This window comes from Candoia aspera, chromosome 1, assembly GCF_035149785.1.
Source record: "Candoia aspera isolate rCanAsp1 chromosome 1, rCanAsp1.hap2, whole genome shotgun sequence".
NCBI classification, from domain to species: Eukaryota; Metazoa; Chordata; class Lepidosauria; order Squamata; family Boidae; genus Candoia; species Candoia aspera.
In genome coordinates this window covers 116,846,808-116,873,887 of record NC_086153.1, presented here as the reverse complement: position 1 = coordinate 116,873,887, position 27,080 = coordinate 116,846,808, and the positions used below count along the sequence as shown (strand labels likewise).

The 27,080-nt window shown below is 37.9% G+C and overlaps 1 protein-coding gene across 8 annotated transcripts; it reads right to left on the bottom strand.

The window, feature by feature from the left end:
* Nucleotides 1–1,606: 1,606 nt before the first annotated feature.
* On the bottom strand, nucleotides 1,607–25,339 carry SYNCRIP (synaptotagmin binding cytoplasmic RNA interacting protein). Of its 8 annotated transcripts, none has more exons than XM_063312401.1 (12): nucleotides 25,128–25,339; nucleotides 23,605–23,764; nucleotides 22,833–22,951; nucleotides 22,597–22,704; nucleotides 20,662–20,775; nucleotides 20,402–20,578; nucleotides 16,738–16,873; nucleotides 15,517–15,722; nucleotides 13,292–13,441; nucleotides 11,920–12,041; nucleotides 5,920–6,443; nucleotides 1,607–4,239 (listed from the first exon to the last, which is right to left on the bottom strand). In XM_063312401.1, exons 2-12 carry the CDS (start codon nucleotides 23,750–23,752, stop codon nucleotides 4,211–4,213), a joined length of 1,833 nt encoding a protein of 610 aa, XP_063168471.1. In that variant the 5' UTR covers nucleotides 23,753–23,764; nucleotides 25,128–25,339; the 3' UTR covers nucleotides 1,607–4,210. The 8 variants fall into 8 exon arrangements, with proteins under 8 accessions (XP_063168471.1, XP_063168479.1, XP_063168488.1 ...); XM_063312409.1 differs by having other exon boundaries at nucleotides 5,935–6,443; XM_063312418.1 differs by having other exon boundaries at nucleotides 1,607–4,236; nucleotides 5,935–6,443.
* Nucleotides 25,340–27,080: the final 1,741 nt, after the last annotated feature.

The window sequence follows — 27,080 nt, the reverse complement described above, 5'->3', positions numbered from 1 at the left end:
TCACCTGTTTTAACTCACATCATACCCAAATGTCATTACCTACTTACCTGCATTGTTTCTGCACAACCTCTTCAGAATAGCAGACACTCATACTAACATCTCTCTACTCTGTGTACATGAATATTAGGATTAAATATATATGATACCAGTCATTTAATATTAACTTTATGTTTCTAAGTGTTTCACCACATACACTATTCCTAGAATTCCAAGTCTGTTTTGGGGAAGTAGTATATACCTCACATAACTTCTGGAAGTTTTGTTCTAAAAAGTACTAAGGTGTAATACTTTCACTGGCATACTGAGGCTTAACACAACTGTAGTAAATACAATGTCACGTTTGTTTCTTTGGCAGCAATTAAATCCAGTAAGACTCATTGCTTGATGGAGACTACAGCATCCATTTAGTCTTTCTGATTTAGCTTATAAGCAAACACTGATTCTAATCTCAAAAGAAAGTAGTACAATCTTAAATAAGGTTACCTGAATTTACAACTATTTCATTTTTTAAGGAATATGTTTCTGGAATCATCATTTGAGTTTCATTTCCAACGTGTGTTCTTTCACCTTTTACTCTAAGTATGGTTACCATACTCTCCTGTCCACTTCACACAACTTTCTACCAAAAGGACTATCAAAAATATATGGACACTTTTTTGCAGTTTTCTTTAAAAGCCACCTTGTATACTGAAGGGCAAACAGAATTTCAGGACACCTTTATGTAGCTCACACTTTCTTCTCAGTTAATGATTTCTTGTCAGAATATGCTATAAAGATTGTTTTAAATTGTGCTTAATTTTTGATGACCATGCCAATACATCCATGTACTTCTGTTGTCAAACTATTCAAATAGTTGGAATTTCCTTCTTCCTGGATTTTTTTTAACTCCCCAATCTAGCCTATAAATCCTGGGATTTCCAGATCTGACCTTTAGCTTTTTTTCAGTTCAGCCAAGCTCAGCTATGTGCTATCACCTGTGATATAAGAATATTTATTAGACTCTAAACGATCGTATTTAGTTTACTCACCACTACTTATATTCACTGTTTGCAAATATCGTTGCTTATCAAGTTCCCTTTAGTTCAGCTGTATACTATGTAAACTGTCTAGAATAACTGCTTTAAACACGGGTTCCAGGAAATACTACTTTTCATTAAAATAGACTAGGTTCCAATCCTTGGTTTTCTAAAAGTTGCAACAGTAACTTGCATAAGCTACTCAATTCCGGAACACAAATACCTTCATTAATATATAAGCTATCACAGAACTATATACCTCCAACATTTCTGCTGTAATACAATAGTAAACCTCTGTCTTATTATGACAACAGGATGTGTGATATTTCATAAGCATCATATCCTGATAACTTCAATAAAAGTTGATGTGATCTACAATATTGACATCCATCATGATCAATTCAGTGTTATCTAAAATCATATAGCAATATATATCCATTAGTGAAATCTCATTTCCTTTACATATCCAACTTTAAAACTTTCAAAATTAACATTTTCTCTTAAAAGATCAATTTTTCACAATACAAGTTTCCACATGCATTTTACTGTAGCTTTATCATTATACTGTTAAAAAACTGCACCAATGTCAGAACAGTGCAAATAATGTTTAATTGTAAAAGTCAGAATGGCTTGAATTCATAATTATTTGAGAACACTGTCAAGATTCTATTACTTACTACTCACCATTGCTTACAAACTCTACAGATTGTCAATTCCAGTCCATTTTGACATGTATCCTACAGCCCACTTTCTCTTGCGGACATGTGACTTCAATTTCAGCTTCTATATTATTGTCAATTTTCATTTTTAATCTGCCTCAATATTTGTTCTGAATAAATAATGATCATTTACTTTTTTCTTCCCCAAGTCCAAATCAGTCATGCTTGAAAGCCTTTAAGAAGTTTGTTTTTTCAGCAATGGGAGGGGTTTGGAAGATACAAGTTAAGACTGTTTTCCCTCTTTCCAAAACTCCATCAAGGATCAGGTCAGATTTGGCGTGAACACCTTGACAGTGCTCTTCATAAAACTATGACAGTAAAGATGCCAGTTGGCACTACAACCTCATTGAAGGGAGCATTTCAACCTCCTTGGCACTGGGATTGCCAATGCCAAGGATTACAATAAAATCAAAATTGAATTTAAGGCTACATTTAGCAAACCTAAGTTCCATAAACCTCATCCTATCAAGTTTAAGATTTTAGAAGCTGATGCAACACTCATATTTCTTATTCAAATATGGAAAGTAGAACTTTACCATGGGCAGCATATGAAACTGTGGCAACAGGTGTTTCATTAAGCAATGACTTTTTTACCATCAGCCACTTAGCTTCTCTCTTAACTAGCAAGGCACATTTACATATTCCCATGAATACTTGACAAATTTTAAATTACACTTTATGTCCCAGCTATCCCAGTAATTGACATACAATATACTAAAATGGTTTATTAAGATAACAAAAAATCAATTAATGTGAGAGACAGACTACTGGAAATGACTATTCTAAAAAATGTAAATACAAGTAAACATACTGAAATGTGTGCGCACGAGTTTTTAAACCAGAAGATTTCTGCACTAACACACATTTATATTAATGACACATAAAAAAAATAAAAACTTTATTACAAAAATAAGTTACACTTGCCTCCAGCTTACAGTATAAAACAATTTTATTTGCAGGAATGCAAAATGATTGTTTGCAATGAGCAATTTAACATATGACATCTATTTTTTTTTGTTAATTTTTTCATTTACTGGGGAACTGGTGTGTATAAAACCTTAATTCGGTGTCTCAGATCTTATTGTGGTGCCTACAGGTAAGTAACAACTGCAGTATCCCTTTGGGGAAGGTATAACAAAAGCTCTTTCTGTGAAGTCCGTATTAGACCATAGTTTATCTTACCTATGCATAGTTGGACTTGACAGAACTTTTTGGAAGAGTGATTCAATAGAGGATGCTTCACCACTTAACACTCACTGTCATCAAGGTGCTTTAGAAAATTAAAACATAGCACAAATGATTGTATTCTACTCTACAGATTATCATGATCTGCATAAAGAGAAAATGGAAAGCTGATCTGCTTGTTTTTACAGCAATCAGCAATAAGAAATGCACTAATGAGAAAACATACCTTTACCTAAAAAGCTAAACTACAGCCATATACTATTTTCTATGATTTATGAAAAACTTCAAAATATCCAAATGTCAGGCTTCACTGTACAGCTGTCAGTTTTAGTCTGACCTTTTATAAAGGGACACTGCAGTATTTAGTACAAGTTGCTGATGCACTTTTTTAACATTTGATGTCTTACAAAAAGTAACATCTTGCTAAACTATTATACATCCAAATAACTACAATATCTGAAGAAGCAAGGCTGCTTTTTCAGCCACAAAATACGACAAAAACAAGGCCTGTTATCATGGACAGGAGGGAATCTTTTACAAAGCCTCTGAAATTAAAGGCAACTTAGAATGTTACATTTGGTATATATTTTACCCTCTTGTCAAAATTAAACAAGCCTTGATTTTATCTACAAAGATTTTCTATGTACAGTACAGATAGGGTATAGTTCAATCCTCTGCTACTGAGGTAGTTAACCAACCCTTTAAAAAAGGTTCTGAAAAGAACCACTATCTGGAATGCCTGACCAACCAGCTATGATGATTACACCTGAAACTGCTGCATCTGAATACATTTCAAAGTGATTACCATATAGACAACCATGATTAACCTTGATGAGCAGAAATAAAAGTTAAGGATACCAGTGATGGTATTCAGCTAATATCACTGCAATAAAATGTTCAGAGCAGTAAGAGAATACCACTTTAGGGACCCAACTTTAAAAACAACAGGGAAGTTCTACTTTAAGTAGACAGGTTTTTCCTTTTTTTTCTTTTTTTAAAGAACAGAACATTTTTTAAGAGGCCATGCTATAGATAAATTTTGTTGAACACATTGGGAAAATATTAGCTTTAGATTTATAATTTGCACTGCAGAGAAAACTTAATAGAAATTCATATCAAAGTCCAAGTGTCCCGTATTTGATTCCATGATCTTCACACGAAGGATCTTCTACAAAATAATTTTGCTCCTATACAGCCGAAATACTTAAGGTTGCTTGATTTCCTTACCATTACTCCACTGCAAGCTTCTGGTGTAATCCCACTTAGCAAGTCAGTCTTCATTGTAACAGGTCAGGACCGGCCTCGACCCCTTTTCCCTGCTAGCCAGGTAACAAAAGGAATCAGTTAGAGAAATACTAAAATCAGTAAGTCTGTTTAAAAAAATGAATAAAATAATTGCAATATATTATGCCAAAAACAATTTATAATTTAATTTACATTAACTCTGATATCTTTCCCCTCCCCCCACTTTTTGGGCTTTCTATTTTGTTCAAACTGATTTTATTTATAAATGTAACACCTTTTGCAATTTTGGCACTTAGTGCAACAACTTTAGATTATAATATTTGCATAAAGGTTACAGATAAGAATCCTGAAAATTATATATAGCTCAATTCAATATTGTAATTATACTCATTTTGTTAATTTACAGTTAACTAATAACATGCATTTGACTTTGCTATACGGTGCATGCTCTAATTTGGGGGGTGGGATTTGAAAATTAAATTCAACAGCCTGGGCAACCATTTGAGACACTTCCCAAGATGAGGCTGAAGATCACATGAAGCATATCAACTAAATTATTTCAAAGCTGTAAAGAGAAGACATCCTCTTTAATGCAACTTTCAAAAAATCAATATATACGTGCACATGTTGGCTTGAAAGTTGGGAAAGTTTTAAACAAATACTAGTTTAAAGAGGATGTAACAGGCAAGACATTTTTTTCAATTTTCAACATGCATATTCTCTCAGGCTTGTTCATAATCTACACATTAAGCTCCATAAATCTAGTGTCTGTTACTACAAATCTACTACTGTATTACTTTTAGAATTTTATCTTGAAAGGAAGTTCAATATTATTAATTTAAATGTTAAGATTCATCTGGAAAATTAATTGGAATTAACTTTGATCATTCTTATTCTGAATTTAAATACTTACCAACTTAACTTACTACTAGAACTTTTATCATTTGATTGAAACATTGTCAGTTGCAAAACTATTACTTTTATACCAGAAGCAAAGAACTGTAATAAATCAGCATTGCATATTCTGCTAAACATATTCCATACAACAAATACAAGGCACAAAACCTTTAAAGTGCCTTGCCATGCTACATGAAATTTGAACCAAATTTGCAGTAAAATTTGCCAAAAACGAATTGTAAACACAATTTTAGGACATATACATTTAGGTTGTGAATTTTTATTGAAATAACAACAGCATAAAGATACAGGTAGCCAAAATGAATTGAAAAAAACCAAATTAGTTCAGCTCTAAATTAAAAAGCAATTGTGTAATTAATCAAATTATCTTTTTCTTAGCAATTTAAGTTGGTAACATACAAAAACTCTGATACAAGCTGTTTGAAGCAACATTTTAGTTTTATCAACTACCTTTTATAAAGACATCAAGACTAAACACTACTGAAACAATGCATGCACTATAGCCAAATAGACTTGAGCCAAGTCTTCCCAAGCAGTAATGAAAACTAATGTCTATGAATGCCTTTATTGGAAAAATAAAATGAAAATAAAATCAGTTCGCCAGAAGCAGTTAGAAGTGTGGTTTTGTTCACATCCAAGCGGATTATTAAAATATATACATAAAGGGAATCTTGCCAGATGTCACAAATTAGAGCGGCAACCGTTCAGATTTAGGGCCAGTTTCTGATCAACCTATCAGTCTCTAATTCTACAGAAGGCCTAATTGTTCTACTTCCACTGCTGCCCAAAAGAATCCTGATAAAACTCCTGGTTTTCAGATTTGTAACCATAGTTACCAGAATGATCACCACCTTGGAGCGGTTGCTGAGCAATGGGTTGGGAGCCCCAGTTCTGATTATTGGTCTGGCGCCGCTTGGAATCTGGCTGGTTGTACCCATCAGCTTTGCGCTTTCCTCCTACATTTCCACCGCGGCCACCCCTTGCACCACGTACCCCGCGGCCTCTTTGTTGCTGGGCACCTCCTCGCGCACCACGAACACCTCTTGCTGATCCAGGACCACCTCTTTGTGCATAACCGGCTCTGCCACGGGGAGGAGCAGCCCCCCGACCTCTGGAAAGAGCAGCACCCCTTGCTCCTCTACCACCCCTTCCTCTAGCTCCAACTTGAAAATCTTCATAACCATAGTAAGGATCTTCATATCCACCACGATAGTTATGGTAGTCATAGCCATAGTAATCATAATAATCTTCATATCCGTAGTAGTCAGGAGGATATCCATAGCCACCTCTCCCTCCTCGACCTCTACCTCTTGTTGGTGGGGGCATATGAGGAGGGCCATAGTAGTAATAATCATCATACCTGGTAAGAAATATTTTAAAAATGCAAAATTTAAATCCTATCCCATGCACTTAATAGAAAACACATTATGTTATCCACATTATTTTATACTTAAAAACACTTTCCTCAAACAACAGTACTACTAGTCCTCATTTAACTGCCTCATTTAGTGACCATTCGCAGTAACGATGGTGATGAAAAATTAACTTTATGACCAATCCTCGCATTTACGACCTTTGCAGGTCTGTAAAGCAAAAGTAACATAAGCACAGTTGTGGTTTCACTTAGCAACCACTTTGCTTAATGACCAAGTTGCAGGTCCCAATCGTGGTCACTAAATGAGGACTACCTGTAGTGTGTTTAGCTATGCTAAACACTGATGGATTCAGAAGTCTGTCTATGTCAGGCAACTACTTTTCATGAATTTTACCAGTTCAACTATTTTTCGCTCATTTTTAAAAAAAATGTAGATTAACATTATTAACAAAATCACATACCTGTTTTTAATTTTACTAATATGAAAGTCAAGAATAAGCTTTTGGGGAAGATGTGTGGTGATAGAAATTTAATAAACAAACAAACAAGCAAGCTACACTATTCCTAAAACAGCACATATTCTTAAGATAATCTAACTGGAAAAGATCTCTTTGTTAATAAGCAATACTCCAGGACTGCCATGCAGTCCTCAATAATCCTGTTCAAATAATGGACCAGGTTAAAAATAATCTAATCCAGACAAACAAGAACACCCAGCAAGAAAAGCTGCATCAGAACACCCAAAATAGACTGCCAGAAAAGCTAGAATAGATTTTTGGAACAGAGTATGGCATCTGCAAGTTTTTTTCCCCTTTTCATTAATACTGAGCACCTGATTGGTTGGCCTAAGGGGAGGGGGAATATTGGAACACTGACTTTATATGTTTGCTCTACTGAGTCTGTTTTGTTCACCCTATCCCTGAACTATTATATTAGAACTCTTCCATAAGAGCAGGTGAAGCATCTTTAAAACCTGTCGTCAACAAAGTATTTCCTTCCAAATACCATCTGATCATCAAGATCTCTGTGCCATTTCATTCCCATTGTATAGATTTAATATAAATTGATTAGAAGTTGAAAAAAATAAGGAATTTTAATGTTCCCTACTATTACTCCTGGTCTTTCTCCATTCCCTCACAAAAATGGCAAATGGCTTTTTTGCTCCCCCTTTCCATACCAAGGGTAACAAAACCGTATTTAATAGTTTGTCTTTCAGATTAATGTAAAAATCAAAGACTAAGTTAGGAACAAGAATGGCTTATACAGAGGGAAAAGATAATTTTCTAGCAGGGGCATGCAAAGTATTTCATCACATAGCTATTTCAAGTTTCAAACCGATTTTTCTGATGCATCACAACTGTTTCAAGCTCGAAACACTTCTGGAAAAGACTGGTATAACTTGTTTCAAACTGAACCAACTGTTTTAAGTTTGTAATGTTACAAATTTGAGGTGTTTTGCATACCCCATTTTTCTGGCTTTTAAAACTGATTAATCAAAAGTCAAAAACTAAGCATGGTCAGTGTTTATATACCAGGGCTGTAAGCTAAACTGAGAAATCAAAAATGGAAAACTTCCAAGGTTGTTAGCAAAGAAACTATGTATCAGTAGGAGTCAAACTGAACCTGAGGGACATTTTTTATTTAAAAAAAAACAAACCCCAAAAGGCAGATGTTTGCTACATTGTTCCCTTGGCTCGCCAGTAAAAGGGGGGAGGAAGACATTTAATTTTAAGAAGTAGACTTGCTCCTGACTCAAATCTTTAGAATTGTTTTTATTATATCTTTTTAATGGCTAGATGAAAAAAATTGGTTCATTACAGTAACAATGCACAGGTATCACTTATCCTGTTGAGAAAGAGCTTTCAGCCCACTAGGACATGGGATGGGAGAAAAAGATGTAAGATTTGAACATGTTTGCATATACACTTGTTGTAGAACCCTAGAATCTTAAAACTTAATTTTTCTTCCCTATAGCCTGTTGTCCCTAGAAATCACACATTTAAACTGAAGTGATTCCCAGCAATAAATATAGGATTCCACAGGGACAATTACAATATAGAGCTGTACAGTTATAATATCTACAGAAGCATATGTTTATATTTCTGTGATATTAGAGAAATTTTCCTAATCAACAAATTATAACAAAGATTACAAAAATGGAAGAAATCTACTTTTTCCAAACTTCTTAGAAGGCAAATTGGGAGATTTATTTAAAAGCTTTCATATTTATTGTAACAGGATATTTATAGTGAAGTAATACAAAAACTAAATGCAATGAGAATTTTAACAATGGGCTATTTAAATACAGTATAGCGTAATAAATTTTTGCAAGAACCAGAAAAAACCATGAACAACACTTCCACTATTAAAAGTCTATTATAACACAGTTTTGACTAGCTACAGGACAGATACCCAGCCACCCAATCATCCGCCTTCTCAATGCAGGAGGAGGTTAGCCCAAGTGCCAACTTTTCCCCCTTGAAAAGAGGAACAGCTATGGACAAGGCAGAAAGATTCTAAGGACCTGGGCAGCGGCTCCACAGGTTGGTGATTCCTCATTCTACCCTACGTGCACACAACATAAAGAACAACAAGGGAGATAATAAATAACTGTCCAAGAAATAGAATGGCAAGAAGTCTCAAGAATGAACCAAGATGTATAGCAATCAATACTATAGAAATGTTTTTTCCATTACATAGGTTAAGGGAGGCCACTACATAACAGGGGCAGGGTGTTCTTATGTGCAGCACTGATACCCAGAAATTCCCTTTTTCATCGGATGAGATTTGGTAATCTTGCTGTCTGCCTTTAGAAAAGTAAAATGCTTTCAGTAGGTGCACTTTTAAATTGTTTTTTTTTTAACTCCTGTTGTTTAAACTTTGTGTTGTCATTAAAGTTAGCAGTGTTTTCAGAAAGGGAGGGCAGTTCTCTGAAGTCTGCGCAGACTCTTCTCTTTCTGAAAGCTCTGAGAAGAGAGTGCAACTTTTTGAAGATAGCATTCCGAAGGGAGCCATGTGGAAGAAACGTTAGCCGGAAAAGCTGGGTCCGAAAAGGAGTCAGCAAAGGCAGCAAGGAGCTTCTGTTTCACCCACAGCGGCTGGGCAAAAAAGGCAAAAGGTTGGTGCAGGGAACTGGGAGAGGCAGCTGGGTGAATGAATGTGGGCTGGGGAAGCTTGGGATGGCTGGGCTGGGGCGGTTGCAGTTTCGTGCTGTGCTGCTGCTCAGAGGCTTCTTGCAGCCCCAGAGCTGTGTGGTTCTGGGTCTGCTTGCCACCCTGCAAGGCAGGGCGCCAGGCGTCAAAAGGGCAGAGATGCAGAGGGGAAACAGGTGGGTGGGGTGAATTGAAGGCAGTCGCTTACCTGAGGTTCAGGGCTGGGAGGGACCAAGCTCAGAATGGCTTGGATTAGGGTGGGTGCTTGGCTAACGACCAGTAAAATTCACAAGGGGATTGCCAGGATTGCTGTCGCTAAGCGATGCAGTCACAACATCTAGCTTTATGACATCACTTAGCAACAGATGTTCTGGTCCAAATTACCATCGTTAAGTGAGGACTACTTGTATTTGTGTAAAATTAAAGTTGGTAACAGTTGGCTAGTCTTTGTTTATATCAGTAAACTAAGGCGCATTCAATTTCTTGAATAAGGTTCATAATAGGTTCTTTCTTTACAAACCATTAAGTTTTGGTTTTTTATTATCCTCAAACTCTTAAGGTTGTAACGTATCTAGGAGTTACACCTTATTTGCAAACCACCCCAAATTTTTTATAGCAGTTATAGCAGGCAGTCCTCACTTATCAACAATTGGGACTAAAAACTTCACTTCTAACTCGGCCGTGAAATGTCATGTGACCACACCAGATTTATGACAGCAGTTCCACTGCAGTCATTAAGCAAATCACCGTGGGTCATTCATATGATCACAACTTGTGACCTCCTGCCAGCTTCCTCATTAACTTTGCCTGTTGGAAGCTGGGTGTGAAGGTCGCAAATGGTGATTATGTGACTGCAGGATGCTGCAGCCGTCGTACATGCGTACAAAGCAGCCAAATTGTGATCATGCGACCACTGCATTGGCTGCAAGTTTGAGGACTGGTCATAAACCTATTTTTTCAGCATCTTCGTAACTTCAAATGGTCACTGAACTAGGCAGTTGGCTAGTGAGGACTACCTGCATAGTCGCAGTACAGTAAGTGTGGTGCAGCCTATTTTAATTTTTTATGCCTGCGTAACAGGGATCACCATATTTTTTTTACCATTAATTAAAAATAAAACAAAACTGGAATTTTCATGTTGATAAATGACCAAAATTATTGTATAACATTAGAAAGAAAAAATACACCTGAATTGCAGCAACAGACTGAACATTTTTCACTTAAATTAAGTGTGGGGGCCCTCGAGGGGGGAGACAAAAAAGGGCGGCCCTATTAAGCAATTGGTCAATTGTTTAAATTTTGTGCATGTGATAAATTACCACTCCCTTCCCTACTTTCTCTTTGTCCTTTTCTTTTTTTCCTATACTATGAACTGTGCTATCTCTAATTAGGTAATTTGTTAAAATTCTAATTAGTTCAATGCATTTAAAAACAATAAAAAATAAGCAAGCTTAAACCTAAATTATCAACTACCATTGTCTGTGAAAGACTAATAGCTGATCACATGCACAGAACCAAATGCAGCTTAGGCTATCACAAGTATGTATAAGCATGGCAGCCTACATTTTAAAAAATAATTTAAGTACATGCTGCCCACAAGTATTTTCATATCAGAGTCTGTGCCGATTTTTCTAATCAGAAATGCATAGATCAGAGTAAACATTCCCTCTACTCATTTTGTTCTAATCAACTAGCCCAGAGAAATGTTAATATTTTGTGGAAGTTTGACTCAAAAAGGATATTGCTTTCTATGATTTAGAAAGTTTTTCTCATGACCAACATGGCAATTACCGCTCATGATTAATAAAGGCAGCATGTAAGAGTAAAATGAAGGAACAAGGCAATGAATAGGTATGGAATTTGTTTGATAGGCACATGAAGACATTCTGGTCAACTGTATACCTCTGCTGTTTTTAGAAGAAACATCCAGACATCCATCATGTTTTTCACCTATCCTTACATTATTTGGGGAGGGGGTGGAGTTTTCACTTGAGTACATATAATCAAAATAATGCACATAAAGGATGGGATCCCACTTTATCATCTGCAGGCATTGTTCTGTTAACAAGGTTATTCTCTCTCTACTATTAGAGCAAAAGTAAGGTCAGCACTTATACTCTAGGAAAAGTATGCATTAAAAAGGTGATATATTGACAACTGTCATCACAGAATTCATGCGCGAGTGTCTGTATCTATATATCTTTTCATGTTATGATATGGCCATTAACAGGTATATTGTGTCTTAGCACCAGATTTCTACACATGTCAGGTAGTGTTAAATGTATTAAAATCATGCTTTCCATCCTTACATTTGATTTTTAGCAGCTTGTCTCTGTGCTTTCCGTTCTTTCCTTTTTTGATCTGGTGGCTTTGCGAACACAATTTCAATATTTTCTCCTTCTAAATCTTTGCCATTCATTCCTTCCATAGCCTATAAAGAACGTAATTTGTAATCATTCTTACCAAAGTAGTCTTACAAAAACAGCATACAAGTTATATGTATAGTAAGAGGAGTACCAATGGTACTATGTAGAACCCACAAGACCATCTCCTCTCCCACTAAAGGCCCTTCTAATGTTTCTTAATTTTTCAGTGTGTAAGGTTTAAAAATATTCTCTGCAACCATGAAAACTAAGAATGAACATTTCTAAGCTGCAAAATGAAGACATAAAAACAAAGTCTTTTGCAATTCCACATAATACTAAGTAAATATTAAAGTTCCAACAACAAATTCTACAAACCAAAACCAAAGGCAACCGCATGCTCATAAACTAAATAAGACAGATCTATTAAACAGAAAGTCCTCATACAATTATATCAAGGTCAAATATTTTATAGCTTTGAAATCTAGAATTAAATCTAGAGCTTATCAAGTGAAGAAAGCTTATACTTCATAGCTGCTCAACCAACTGTCCATAGACAACCCCTCACTACCCCTGGAGTGAGCAGGGAGGGGATCAGAATTTCAGTATATTTTGGAATGAGTCCTAACTAAGATCATAGCACAGATGTCACACTTTGATTCACAAAAACTATTTTTTACAGAATGTGACACCATTAGTGTAAAATCTGAAGTTAACTGATTTACTTAGTATAATTTACGAGTTTACTGATTTACTGCCCTGGCATTAGTTGGTCTTGTTTGCTCGTACTCAACAATTCTTCAGATTATTCACGAGGACAATGGGAACTAATGGCTTTAAAATGGCACACTATTGGGAGTGATAGTTAAATCTTCCCTTATTTTTGACTAGTAACATACAAACAGAACCTAAAACCTGGCAACACAAAGGTTATAGCACGTTGTAGCGTACATTTTAAGTAAGCTGATGACAGATTTCTGAAGGAACTGCCAACAGTCTATTTGTGATGGCAGCAGAGTATAAATGTGATAACTATCTGAGAGACATTTTCATGTAGTGGTTAATGTGCTGGACTAGAAACCAGGAGACCGACCATGAGTTCTGGTCCTCCCTTACACATGAACGGTAGCTGGGGAACTATGGGCTAGTTGTGCCCTGTCAGCCCAAACCAATTTACAGTTATAGTGGGGAAAACAGGAGGTGAAAGCATTAGGTATGCCACCTTGAATTCTACAAAATAAAGGAACAATATAAATCTAAATATAAATCTAATAAATAAAAAACTGTTCGGTTATAACTACTGGGAATAAAAACATACCTTTACAGCACCATCACGCTCATCAAAATGAATAAAAGCATAATCTTTTAGCTTTTTCACCCTCTCCAGTTTTCCAAACTGACTAAAAGCCTTTTCTAGTATTTCTTCTGTGACTGAATTTGCAAGATTCCGTACAAATAACACTTTCACCTAAAACAAAGCACTGTGTTAGTTAACAGATCTTTGTTACCAGTATATTATTCCAAACAATAGAACAAGCATATGCATTAAATATACACAAGGTATATCTAATTTAGCTTTTCCAAAAAGTAATTGTGATTTGGTTAAGTTATAACTGGACACAGACCAAAACTGGCTTAATTTACAAACTATTTTCTCGGCTGGATTATTGCAATGCACTCTACAAGGGGCTGCACTTGAAGAGCATTCAGAAGCTTCAACTGGCCCAGAATGGCCCTCACTTAATGACCACTCATTCAGCAGCCATCTGAAGTTACAATGGCACTGAACAAATGGTACTTATACCCGGCCCTTGAAGTTACGGCTGTTGCAGCACGCCTGTGGCCACATGATCAACATTCATTTATGACCGCAGGGAGCACTTCAACTCCCCCTACCCGCCTATCTCCCCCCATCTCTGCCCTTTTGGCTGCCCTGCATGCCTCGTTAGCAGTGGGAGGAGGAAGACAGCAGTCAGCTATGGGTGTCAGGGGCAGCACAGCATAGGGTGGCCCAAAAGGCAGAGGTGGGCGGAGAAAGGTATGTAGGGGAATTGAAGAGGAGGTGATTGTAGCAGGGCAGGAGAAGCATGAGGTCTTGGCCTAACAACTGCAACCGGGATTAGTGAAATTGCTGTCGCTAAGCAGTATGGTCACATGCTGTTTCGCCTAATGATCACATTGCTTAGCAACAGAAATTCTGATCCTAATTAGGGTTGTTAAGCAAGGACTACCTGTAATCCCCAGATCCAGCACAGTGGGCATGGTCCAGGTCCCCTCTATGAAGCAATGTCATCTTGCCATCCTGCCACATGAGCTAAGCAGGTGTCCTTGCTTAGCTCAGGTGGCAGTTTCTTACTGATCTTTAATTAAAGGTTTAAGTGGGACAAGGCCTGATTACTATTTAGATGGAAAACAACTAGAAAAATCACAAATGCTAGGAAAAAACCCTGAGATTTGGATGGTCCCTGACACTACTTGTTTTATGAATGACTTCGAAGATCTAGCTTTTCCCCCAGGTATTGGGGCTTTGATGTTAGCAGGGCAGGGTACACTCATGTTTCATTCTGTCAGGGTACACTCATGTTTCATTAATTTTTAAGGGGGATCTGACTGGTTTTTTTAAATTGGTTCTTGTTTACCATGTTTTTATCTTTTTGTTTACAATGTACAGAGATACATTAGTTAAGATGGGAGGTCATATAAATTTATTTAATAAATTTAATTTTTAAAACTTATCTGACTTCCAGATAAAAAATGTTCTACATTAGTTTTAATGACTTCTGTGCACTTATACTCTTACAATGCTATTTTTCACCCAGGCCTTTGGCAAGGGACAGCAAGACCCCTTGCTTCATTCCATCCAGTCTGTCATTCTTGCCATCTTTTTATCTCTTTTCTTCCTCTTCTTGGTTTTATTGTAATTTCTTTAGATTGTTGTGAGCTGCCCAGAGGCAAGGGTCGGGTGGCATACATTAATAATTTATTAAATAATTATTTTTATATTATGAATCTGTTATTTATGCAGCTCAAGTTTAACTGCTACAACACAGATGCAAAGACATTATTTGCTTTAGCAGAAAATGAGTCAGACTGACCAGGTGCCTACTCCTGAAATTATGAAATAAAAGTGGAACTTAGCATCAGTAATTAACAAAAGCCCCCTAGCCACAGGAGCAGAATTTAGTGCAGCATCACTTAGATGAATGGGGATGTTAAGGCCAGACTAAATACAATACTAGTTTCTCATTGAGACAAAGCAGAAGTTTAAGTCATTCTCTGAATCTGTGCCAGTTATGACTATTCAGCTCACCAGTCTGATGCATGCCCAAGCAAAAAACCAGGGTATCAGCTTACTAACAGTTAGTCTTCACTCAGCATGAACCAAGTAAATTTCAAGATAACAATGCCTAAGTAACGAATACTTAAAATACAAAATTCTTCCTTCTATCCCAACTTGTTAGCATTGCTATGATATGCATTGCAACCTTCACAAATCAGCAGAAACAAATGCACATTATTTTCACTACCCTCGTAAATGTTTACCTTTGCCATCACTTCAGGATCTGGATCTTCTATGGGGTCAGCCCATTCAACTGTAACAACATTACCCCAAACTTTCACTTTTCCACTCATTAACCTACGCCTGGCTTGAGCTGCTGTTTTGTGATCTTCATATTCAAGGAAACAAAAGCCTCTGTTCTTTTTTTTGTCATCAGGTTGGTGATACAATATTACATCTGTGAGACCCTCTGAAATTGAAGCCAGTCATATACATTTAACTGAACCATTACAGTCATAAATATAAAATTAATTTAAAACATAGTATATATATTACACATTGTTTTAATAGCTAGCTTTAAACATTTCCCTTTTATATTTGTCCCATATATTTGCTCCCATATGCAGATATGTGGGAGAGTGTTACTCCAGGGTACCAGGAGTTTTTATTCTGATTGGTTTTTTTTAATGTTTTTATTGTTTTGTAAGGTGCCCAGTGTTGTGGTTCACAATATGGGCACCTATATAAGTGTGTGTGTGTGTGTGTGAATAAACAAACAAACAATTAATAGAATTAAGTTTCTATTGTAAACCACTCAGAGTCCCTCCTTTGTGGGGGAGATGGGCAGTGATAAAAATTTGATAAATAAAATAAATAAATAAAATATAGAATTAAGTTCCTTCCTGCAAAAAGTACCTGCAGAACTGTAAAGGAACTTAATTTCCAGTGTAAACTATTGTTTAACAAAGAGAATCAACTCCAATTTAAAAGGACAAAAGATGAGTTCATGCACAAAGCACTTACATGGGTTTCGATATGGAGCCCAGTGAAATAGTTCAACCAATAAATACAATATTTATGTCACACTATGCCAAGCTGGTATACAAGACCACTGAAAACAAGTTGTGATGTCATGATATCATGAAATTTTACAGATTAAATGGCAAGAAAGAATAATATCTCTCCTCTAAAATTGTAGTTCTTCCAATAGTCAACCAGCTCCATTGCCAGGGAATGCAATGCAAATGCTGAAATAAATTTGGGAATGGTCTCTCAAACTTCAGAAAAGACAAGTGGAACAGCAGCTTCTTATATTGTTCCCATCTCTCCCTTTTTAAACTTAACTTTATTTCTTATGATCTCAGTTTACAATGTCATCATCATCCAACATCAGCCGAAAGATGGTGATAAAGTTCATCAAGGATCACTTCATCAGAATTACATTATTTTATATTCACTCCCTTCCAAGACACTTAGTAACTTACCTGTTACTTTGCTAAATTCTTCTACAATTTGCTCCTTGGTTTTACTCTTAGGAATAGAGCCAACAAACAGCCTATTATTGGCCACAGAGATACATACTCCAATGTGTTTTCCAGAACGAATTTCATGATTGTTATACTAAAAGAAAGAAAGTTATACAACATACATTACTCTTAAAGGCTTACTCTTCCACCCCCTACAGGTAGTCCTCAGCTTACAACCATTTGTTTAGTGACTGTTCAAAGTTACAACGGCAGTGGGAAAAGTGACTTATAACTGGTCCTCACACAACCATCACAGCGTCCCTCCGGTCACGTGATCAAAATTTAGGCACTTGGCAACTGGCATATATTTACAACAGTTGCAGCATCATGTGGTTATGTGATCACCATTTGTAACCTTCCCAGCTGGCTTCCGACAAGCAAAGTCAATGGAGGAAGCTGGATTCCTTTAACAGCCGCACGATTCACTTAACTACCGCAGTGATTCGCTTAACAGCCGTGGCTAAAAAGGTTGTAAAATCAGGTATGAGTCACTTAATGACTGCCTCACTTAGCGATGGAAGTTCCAGTTCCAACTGTGGTCGTAAGTCAAGGACTACCTGTATATTTGATAAGTTTGGTTCATATGCTTATGGGACTTGAATGTAATGCTCTTTCTCTTACACAAAAATTTGTTCTCAGTTGTACAGACCATCACAGAGGGCCCTTAGCTGCATTTAAGAATGAAAGTACTAAGAATACTACCAACAAAGAATCTTGAGGAACTGTAAAGACTAACAATCCTAACACAGAATAAACTCCAATCTACAAAACTGTGAATGTAATCTATTACTAATACAGGCCAAACAAAGAATTGCCAAAATTCATTTTCTCAACTCACAGCAAGCAGATACATGGAAATGTAGGGCTCATCCTGACTTCAAAACATAGAAAACCTGACACAATTGAATAGCTGCCATCCATGTCCCCTAGAACAGGGAAAATACCAAGTGGAATCTGAGCACAGTTAACCTGTCCCTCCTGACTTCCAATAAGTATGACACTTAGCAATAACAGACCAAACTTCAGTTATTTTGCAGCAGGATTCCTTCTTATTTAAACTACATTTCATCTAAAGTGAAACAGAAGGCATTTTTCTGAATGAATGAACAAGTATGAATGAATAAGTGAGCCAGTTTGGTATAGCGGTTAAGATTCTCACCTAGAAACCAGGAGACTATGAGTCGTACTCCTCCCTTAGTCATGAAAGCCAGATGAGTGACTTTGGGCCAATCACTCTTAGCCTAACCCACCTTACAGGGCTGTTGTTGTGGGGAAAAATAGGAGGCAAGAGTACTAGTATGTTCGCCGCCTTTAGTTCTTTTTACACACACACAGTAGGATAATAATAATAATAATTCTTAGCAATTTTTGAAGCTTTAGTAATTGAACAACTCATTTCAACTGTTGGGGGGGGGGGTAATCTAAGTTAAAAGGTTAGATCCAGACTTCATAAAACTCACTTGAACCAATGGCACACAACTTAATCATGGTTAATATTAATTCCTGCTTAGCTCAGGTGGCAGTTTCTTACTGATCTTTAAATAAAGCTAAGCTGGGCAAGGCCTGGCTACTACTTAGATGGAAAACAACTAGAAAAATCCCACATGCTAGGAAAAAATCCCAGGAGACAACAGTAACAAACTGCTTCTATACTGTTGTGAAGAAAACTGCATGGTTGTTTCTACCAGAAGGCTCAGTTTTACTTTTTAATGTAAATTCCAGACATTTCAGTGGTATGACTTATCCTAGGCCCAAAATATTCAATCCTACTGTCACTGCCACATTAACTTCTGATCCTTTAAAGAAGTGGACATAACTCATAAGGAATAAGATACCAAGGAATTGGGATCTTTACTTGACTATTTAAGAATGGCAGAAGTAGCTCTTATAGTAATGTAAAAACTGAGGAATGATTAAACATCATGAAGAAAAGGGAATGCAATTCTAAGGGTAACTAGAGTACTTGAAAGTCAAACATGATTATCTTGTTCTCAACTGATTAAACGTACCACGTACCACACAAAATATATTACAGATCTGTGGACAAAATTTTCTTGCAAGCCCTAAAAAAAGAACATTTCAGGAAATGCCAGAGACCTGTTAGATCCAAGGGCCTTGACTTCCCATATTAATAATGGGGCTGAGCCACTCATGTAAACCAGATTTATGCTTTAAGAGTTACTTTCTGTATTGCTGTTGTTTTTAATATAATTTTTATTGAAAAAAAATTCAACAAGTAAAAGCCATAAGAGAAAATAAAGATAATAAAGAAAAAGAGTAAATAGTGAAAAAAGAAAAAGAAAAATAAGGAAAGGAAAGGTTATAAAGAAGGGGCTTCCAATCTTGACAGTGGATATAGATATATATAAATTTTGCCCTTTCTCTCTAAAGTTGTATCATAATTTCCTTCTTTCCATAAGCTACTCTCTCTAATCTTCAAAACCATAAATCACAAGTTCATTTTTCTCTTTTTTCAGCAAAAAGTTCTTAAGGGGTATCCAGTCACTAATAAATGTAATTGTTGATCTTTCTCTAATCAAGATCTTTCTCTAACCAAGTTACTTTTTCTATCGATGGAATTAAGAAATCCCATGAACAAAAGCACCAGAAGTTGTATTTTTTTCCATACTCAAATTCCATGCTACCAATAAAAGCCAAGTAATATGTGCCAACAACCCCTCAACCTGTAGTACCCAAGTTTCTTTTAGGTCTAAGAATTCTATCACTTCTCAGAAGGTTCCATAACACAAAAGTCAGTGTTTTCTTCAGCATAGACACTGAATCATACTCCACACCTTACCATACTGCAAACTCTAATAGGACTGTAGAAAACTTTGCTTATAAGACAGAAAATGACAGCACTATTTAAAGTTACGCAAGAAGGAATGATTATACTTAGTAGGACCATTAACAAATTTACCAATATTTTCAATATCCTGTTGGAAAATTGATGGTGTATGCTTAAATCTATTAATGGTCAGCTACTGGGAAGGTGACGACTGGGGAAGGCAATGGCAAACCACCCTACTCTATAGTCTGCCGAGAAAACATCGCGAAAGCGGCATTCCCCCCAAAGGGTCAGACACGACTTGGTGCTTGCACAGGGGACCTTTCACCTTTCACTGCACAAGAGAAAAATACCAGCCAGTTTTACCTAATACACAAACAACTTTAAAGGATTCTTGTAGTTTCTATACCAGTTATACAGCAATGTAACACATTTACTACAAAATAAGCCCAACTGAATCTGCTTCTGAGCAAGTTACTTCTCAAGACCTACATCTGAGTAAGATGCACTGTATATCTTATTGAAAACTCGAATGGGACAAATATTTCCCTCTTTAAAAATAATATGTCATTCCTGGCTCAATATACTTTGCCTTTAAATAGCTGTATGGCAGAAACATCATGTGCTGAGTATTACAAACTAGAAATGATAAAAGTAGTCTTAAGTTTTAATATGTTTAGCAGTAATACACAGATTTCTGAAAGCCATTAGGCTTAAAAATAAATCCTATTCTATACATTACAACATAAGCAGATTCAGACATTTCTTACATACTGTTAAGAATCACAATAGTTGACTTTAAATAATCACAGAAAGTAATAATCAAAAACTTACCAATTTAACAGCTTCCTGAGCTGCCTCTTTGTTACAAAAAGTGACAAAAGCATATCCTCTGTTTAGACCTGTCAGGGGATCCATCATTAAACGGAGATCCCAAATAGGTCCAGCTTTTTCAAATAATGGAACAAGTTCATCCTCAAATAAATCCCTTGGAATTTTACCCACAAATATCTGTAACAACAAACCAAACATGTTTTTTAAAAGTACAGATATAAATAAAGAAACATATTCTCCCAAAATGTTGCATTTCTTACCTCAGTGCCAACTGAAGGCTGTTGTCCTGAATAGACACACTCTGGTGGAGGACCGCCATACTTCCTCTGTCCAGTAGTCACATCAAGTGTATAACCCGTTCTCTCCAAAAGTGCCTTCAAAGACAGAGTTGTAAATCAAATACAATTATTTAATGAATATTAACATATAGGTAATTACATAGGTAATTATTCCGTAGAGTCAGTTTGGTGCAGAGTTTAAGACACTGGGCTAGAAATTGGGAGACCGTGAGTTCTAGTCCCACCTTAGGCACAAAGCCAGCTGGGTGACCATGGGCCAATCACTTTCTCTCAGCCCTAGGAAGAAGGCAATGGCAAACCGCTCCTGAAAAACCTTGCCAAGAAAACTGCAGGGACTTGTCCAGGCAGTCTCCGAGAATCAGACACAACTGAACGGATTAAAAAAATATATTCTGTTGTTCTACAACCTGTGTAAAAAGTCTGACTTAAAAAGCTTTTTCTTATTTCCACCAAGTGGTCATGGAACTGATATGTCAAAAGTGTTGTATCTAGCAAATCTACTATCAGAATGTAAACCACTTGGGTAAGAACCAGTGTAATGCCAATGGGTGAGACTGTCTCATCTTTCTAACCCCAAGTCTGTTACAGAAAGTTCCCCAATTGCTTAGAGAACATCTGAGCACAACTTGGACTGTGAAGAAATAATGTAACATCTAAAGAAATAATTCATAATCCTGGCAGATGCCCTTTTTTTCCTGCAGAACTACACCACTAGACACCATGTGCCTCATCAACCTCCTTTTTCAATTGCCCACTGACTCAATTAGGAAAATCCATGTCTTTAGATTGTAGGAGTTATAATTTATGGATCAAAGGATGAAGCATGCAGATTCCTCCTTTCAGGGAAATGGGATTAAGAAGACATAGTTCATCTGGCATAACTACAGCAATAGGGTAAGGGAAAATTGCTGCAACTTTTTATGGAATACCACTTTCACCTTCCTACAGCATTACATATATGAGCATGCATCCCTTAGACATTATTAAGAAACACTTCACCCCTGCAAGCACATACATTTCAATTTCACTCAACAATAGAACTTAGTAATTCATTAACTGGGAAAGAAAAAAATGGAACTCAAAATAAACAAATACAAAAATTAGAAAGTCAAGGGAATGGACCTATATTATACGCAAATGTTATATTCAAATTATTTAAGTTTTCTAAAGTAATTTGTTTTTGAGCGTATCATTCTGGGTCTATTCATAACAATAAAAATACTTTTTTAATTTTTCCTGCTAGAACCAGCTGAGATATTTGTCAGATATATTACATAAAGATTTAAGATCAATGAGGCACATCCTATTCGACTGGTTTCATCAATCACTGAAAACTTTGCAGTATTGGACTTTCTGTATCATCAGGTTGTGTTAAGAGTTAAGGTACTTACAACTGTTTATATATCAAATCTCAGGTTACACTGCCAATGAAGTGGCAGTAAGAATTAATTAAGTCATTTGTATCAGTTATTCACATACATGTTCCAAAAGCAAGATAAAGATAAATCCTACAAATCACAGTACCAACATAAAATGTAATTAAAAAAAACAAAACAGTACAGAATGCTGGCTGATTATACCAGTGTCAATTTACTTATTTTAGGTCCCAGAACTATATTATCAATGGCCATCTGCTAACACTTCCCTTAACAGATATGAAGAAGAGCTATTTCTGGATTTACTAGGAAGATTACGTGGTAAAGTACACAAGATGCAGCTACTGAAACATATCCTAAATATAAAAAACTGAGCTGGTAAACAGCATTGTAGGACAGACTATTATATTTGTTTTTGAATCACATGAATCTTCAGAAAAGGTACCTGTATACGCCTGTTGTTGTATCCATACTATTAAAGCGCTATGGCCTTAAGAAAAATAGTTTCTTAAAAACATACCTTAATTTTTGCCTCATCTGGTCCTTTGCTGGAATCTGCCACTTTGGTCCCTTGTTTTTCTCGCTGTCTATATGTTTTCATGACGCCACATAAAAAGGCACTTTTGTTCTAAAATAAATGATATGGATGGATTGAAAAAATGTGAATTGTATTTTATCATGTATCAGTCCCAGATCAAGCAGTTTCTATACAGACACTGAAACAAATTAAACAGAAATACTTCCATGGTGCATTACCTGAACATGAGAGAGATCACTGTCTTTAAATTGCTGAAGCACTGCCAGTGCACCTTCTTCATTAAATTCCTTTAAAGCTTCAATAGCTCTTTCATCTAAATCACTGTGAGCAACTAGCCCTAGAAAAAGAAATATTATATTCTAGGATGTTTCACTTAACTATTATGATATTCAGAAGTACACCAACTTCTCAGATTCATCACTATTTACTATTAATTACTGCATTAGGATCTGTTCACATTAAAATACCAAAAACGTTAATTTCTAGTTTATTCCTACTGGAACTTCAACTGTTAATTAATTCTAGAAAAGCTGACTGCGTCTAATTAGACAATACTTTTTGTTTCTAAAACTAACTTTGAAACTGATGAAAATGCTCAACCATTCTACTGCACTTCAGAACATAACTGAACACACGGTAGCCACTGCACCCAGGAATCCAAACAATAAATCAGAAAGGTTAGCCAGAAGATATATATACAATTACTGCTTCACTACACAGTCCTCCAAAAACACACAACCATAATCCAATATGAACTATTCCTAAACGTTTACATTCCAACTGCTTTCCATCACCACCACCCCTTCACTCAGTGTCAAAGGCTATCCTAAACTAATATTAACATTGCATGTTAATATTGATCACCCAAAAAAATTAAGAAAACTGCAGTCCCCATACTTTTTTGTTTGGAAACCACAAAAAGTTGCTATTTTAGCCCAAAGCAAGGAAAGTCCAATAGAAAATAGTGAATTTGCAAGTTTTACATCTTACCTGCAACGTAAATTTCATCTAGTTTTTCAGCAACTTTCTGTGGTAAACCAGCATCAAGCAATGTCTGGAAATGCTCAGAATGGGTAACTGCAGCAGAAGTATCCATGGGCTCTTCAGTACCATTCCCATTAACATGTTCAGAAGCCATGTTTCCAGAAATCTGTTCAAACGCAATAAGCATAATTAAGCTACAGACCTTAAAGCCAAACAATTCGGGTGTCAATATATGCAGCTGCCTTCAAGATACCTGCAGAGTTTAACCCATTTTCCCTATTGCTTTTAAAATCAGAAAGCTTACAATCTTTTTTTTTCCAATGAAAGAACTAATAGTGCAAAGGAATATCCTGAAACCACAGCCAAACTCTCTGACTCACATCTCTCTGAAACACGCCCTAGAAAGCTCCGAAGAAGTTATAAGTAGAACAAGCAGCAAAAGGCGGGGAAGAACGTGCAGACACCACCGCAATATAGCCATTCACTACCTACTTTCACCCTAGCTGCTCTGTACTACCTCTCACGAAACCCGTTCTTATCTACATTCAAGATGTAGCGACTTGCCGCCTCTCTGACAGGGCCTAAGCCACCAGGCAAAAGGAACAAAGCGCTTTCCAATCCGCGCCCAATCTAGGTGGCGGCGGCGGCTGCCGCCATAAGTCTGAGAGAAACACGTGCTCGGCGCGTTCAAATGTCTTACAACTTCCTCCAGCGACCAACTTCCCTCCCCCCGGAAAAGCAGCCTTTCCCTCTCACCCCCCCTTTTTCCCTCCGGGAGAAGAATTGCAACACCCTGAGCCCTATTTCGCCACGCGGATTGGGGGTGGGGGGGGGAAGAGGAGAAAGCGAGAGAAGGTAAGAGAAGAAAATGAGCGCCCGACATCTGTCCGTGTCTTCCCTCCTCCCACCCCGGAACAATGCATACAAATCAGAGCTTCTCTCCTCCGCTGCCGCCACCACCGCCCCGCCATGCGCTTCCAACTCCTGCGTGGAGAGTTGGTTCCCAGGCGAGCTTCTCCGCCGGCCCGCCCGTTACGTGACCCGAGGCAGGCGACAGCCCCAGCCCCACCGCCACATCGGCGGCGGCGGCGCCGGGAGTCCCTGCCCTGCTCCTTCCTTCCCACCCCACCCCACCGGCGCCTCGTGGCCAATGAATGGCGCTGGCGCCTGGACAATGAGGCACTTGGAACCTTTTCGAGGACGGAGAGAAGCAGGCAAGCGCGCGGAAGAGGTCCCGCACTCACGCCGTGCCTCCGGCCTAGCGTTAGCCCGCCGCCAGGAGTCCCGAGTGCCTCGGAGGAGGTGGCGGCAGCAGCACTGGCTGCACTGGACAGGCCGCTGACTGAAACCGTCCTCTTTGTTTAAGCCCCGCTCCATTTTTGGCGAAGACCAGCTCCCCCCGGGCACCTTTCCCTCGCGGTGTCTCCAACCCGCGCCCGCTCCCTCCTCCCCGGGAGTTTTTTGGGATCCCCTTTTTCGTGCCTGACTCCCTCCCTCCCTCCGCCTGACAAGCCATGGTGGCGGCTGACCTGTGTGGGTGAGCGGCGGGGGTGATGAATGGTGAGCGAAAGAGCTCCGGAGGGGGTGGTGGGGGCGCAGTGAAGGAGCTGCCCCTTCTCCGCTCCCTCAGCGTGTCCGGAGAATGTGCAGGAGCCTGCGTAAAATGGCGGCCGCTCGAGCGCTCACGCCGCTGCTGGCACCAGCCAACCCCAGCCCCCTTCCACTCGGCTCAGGCAGGGAGGGGAGAGGCGAAGAGGAGGCGGCGCCGCGCGCGCGCTGGCGTAGCCCCAACGCCGGGGTCTCCCGAGCCGCTCCACAAGGGTTATCGCCCCGCCTGCTGCTGGGGAGCGGAGCTCGGAAGCAGGCGGCAACCAACCAGCAGGCGCACGCGCGGCTAGACCAGTCCCTCGCGCTGCACGTTGCGGAGGAAGTTCGCCCTCCTCTTTGACAGGCTCCCGGCGAAGGCTCGGAAGGTTGGGAGCGATACTGGGCATCCCCCAAGACCCTGGGCGCTCCGTGGTGCAAATGAACGGTAACTTTATTCTCAACTGCGTTTCTGGCAGGCTCATTTGCCGGGACGGGGAGGGGAATGGTAATGAATTTTTGAATGGCTCTTTTGTATCGCTGCGAACATGCATATTAGTAACGATAGGTGGCATATAAATATTGGAAGTATTCTGCATTATAATTAAATAGTGAAACATCACATTATTTATTTAGAATGGACTCATATCATTACAGCAGTCTTCATGGCAGGGTATAACTACAATTCATTCACATTATCGTTCTCAATCAATAAAGTATCTCCAATACAGTAGCGATGAAATACCATGTAAAGACAGACACTTCTGCGAATTACTGTTTAAAAGGGCAGCTTTTTGTGACTAAAACATACCACCAGGCAAAATTGGCTAGAGAATAACTTCTGCAAGAATTATTTAACTATCATAAGTGAACAATTATGTGCCATCAAGTCGTTTACTACTCCTCTGAACAAGCATTTTTGTCCATGATGAACTCTACCTAACCTGGCTTTCAGGTCTTACAACGGTGCACTTTTCACCACTGTAACTGAGCTCACCCACCTTGCTGCTGGTCATCCTCACCCCTTTAAACTAGACGCAATTACTTTGTCTAGTTAACTGCAATGGCTTCCTCTTCCATGTAACTTTCATTCTGACTTTCCAAGGCATGTAAATGCAAGGCAAAATTGCAACATAGTATGCATTATATAAAACTATAGGCCCAATCCAATTAAGATGCTTAAAATTTACAGTTTAAAGGTTAGAGAGGCCAAACAGAAAAACATTCATTGAAGAAAAACCTAAATATGTGAATATTAGAGGCAAGGGTTTTCTTTGGTGATTCCAACTTTATCTGTCCACCATTTAGAGGCCAGCTACGAACATTAAAATCCATCTCCACTTGGATTTTACATTTGTTTTTATGTATATTTTTATGTAATTTTTACGTTTTAATGCTATTTATTGTAAACCGCCCAGAGTTCCCCATTAGGGGAGATGGATGGTGATATAAATTCAATAATAAATAAATAAATTAGTAATACCAACTGATTTTCCCCCCTAAAATCTGTCATAATATTTAAGTAGGGAAGGGTTATCATTTTGAGTGCAAAGCAAGCTGCAGACTTTTACAAGGTGCCTAGCCTCCTTTTTTCTCTGACCAGTTGATAAAACAGACAGCAGTTTGGCCCTTTCAGTCAAACCACTGAGTTTTCAGGTAACAAAACAACACTATAGTGAGTTACTAGGAGAAAAATGTATTTTTTTTCCTGGCAATCCTGCTGAAAATTGCTGGTTTTCTGCTCTCATTAGCTGGAAATTAATCTTAAATAGAGCCACTGTGTCTTCCAACAATTACCTGTAATATTACAAAGGTGGAATGTACATGTGAAGGTCAAGCAGATATTTTAATTGACCCCACTTCCATCTTAATAAGGGATTCAGAAGGAAAAAAAAGTA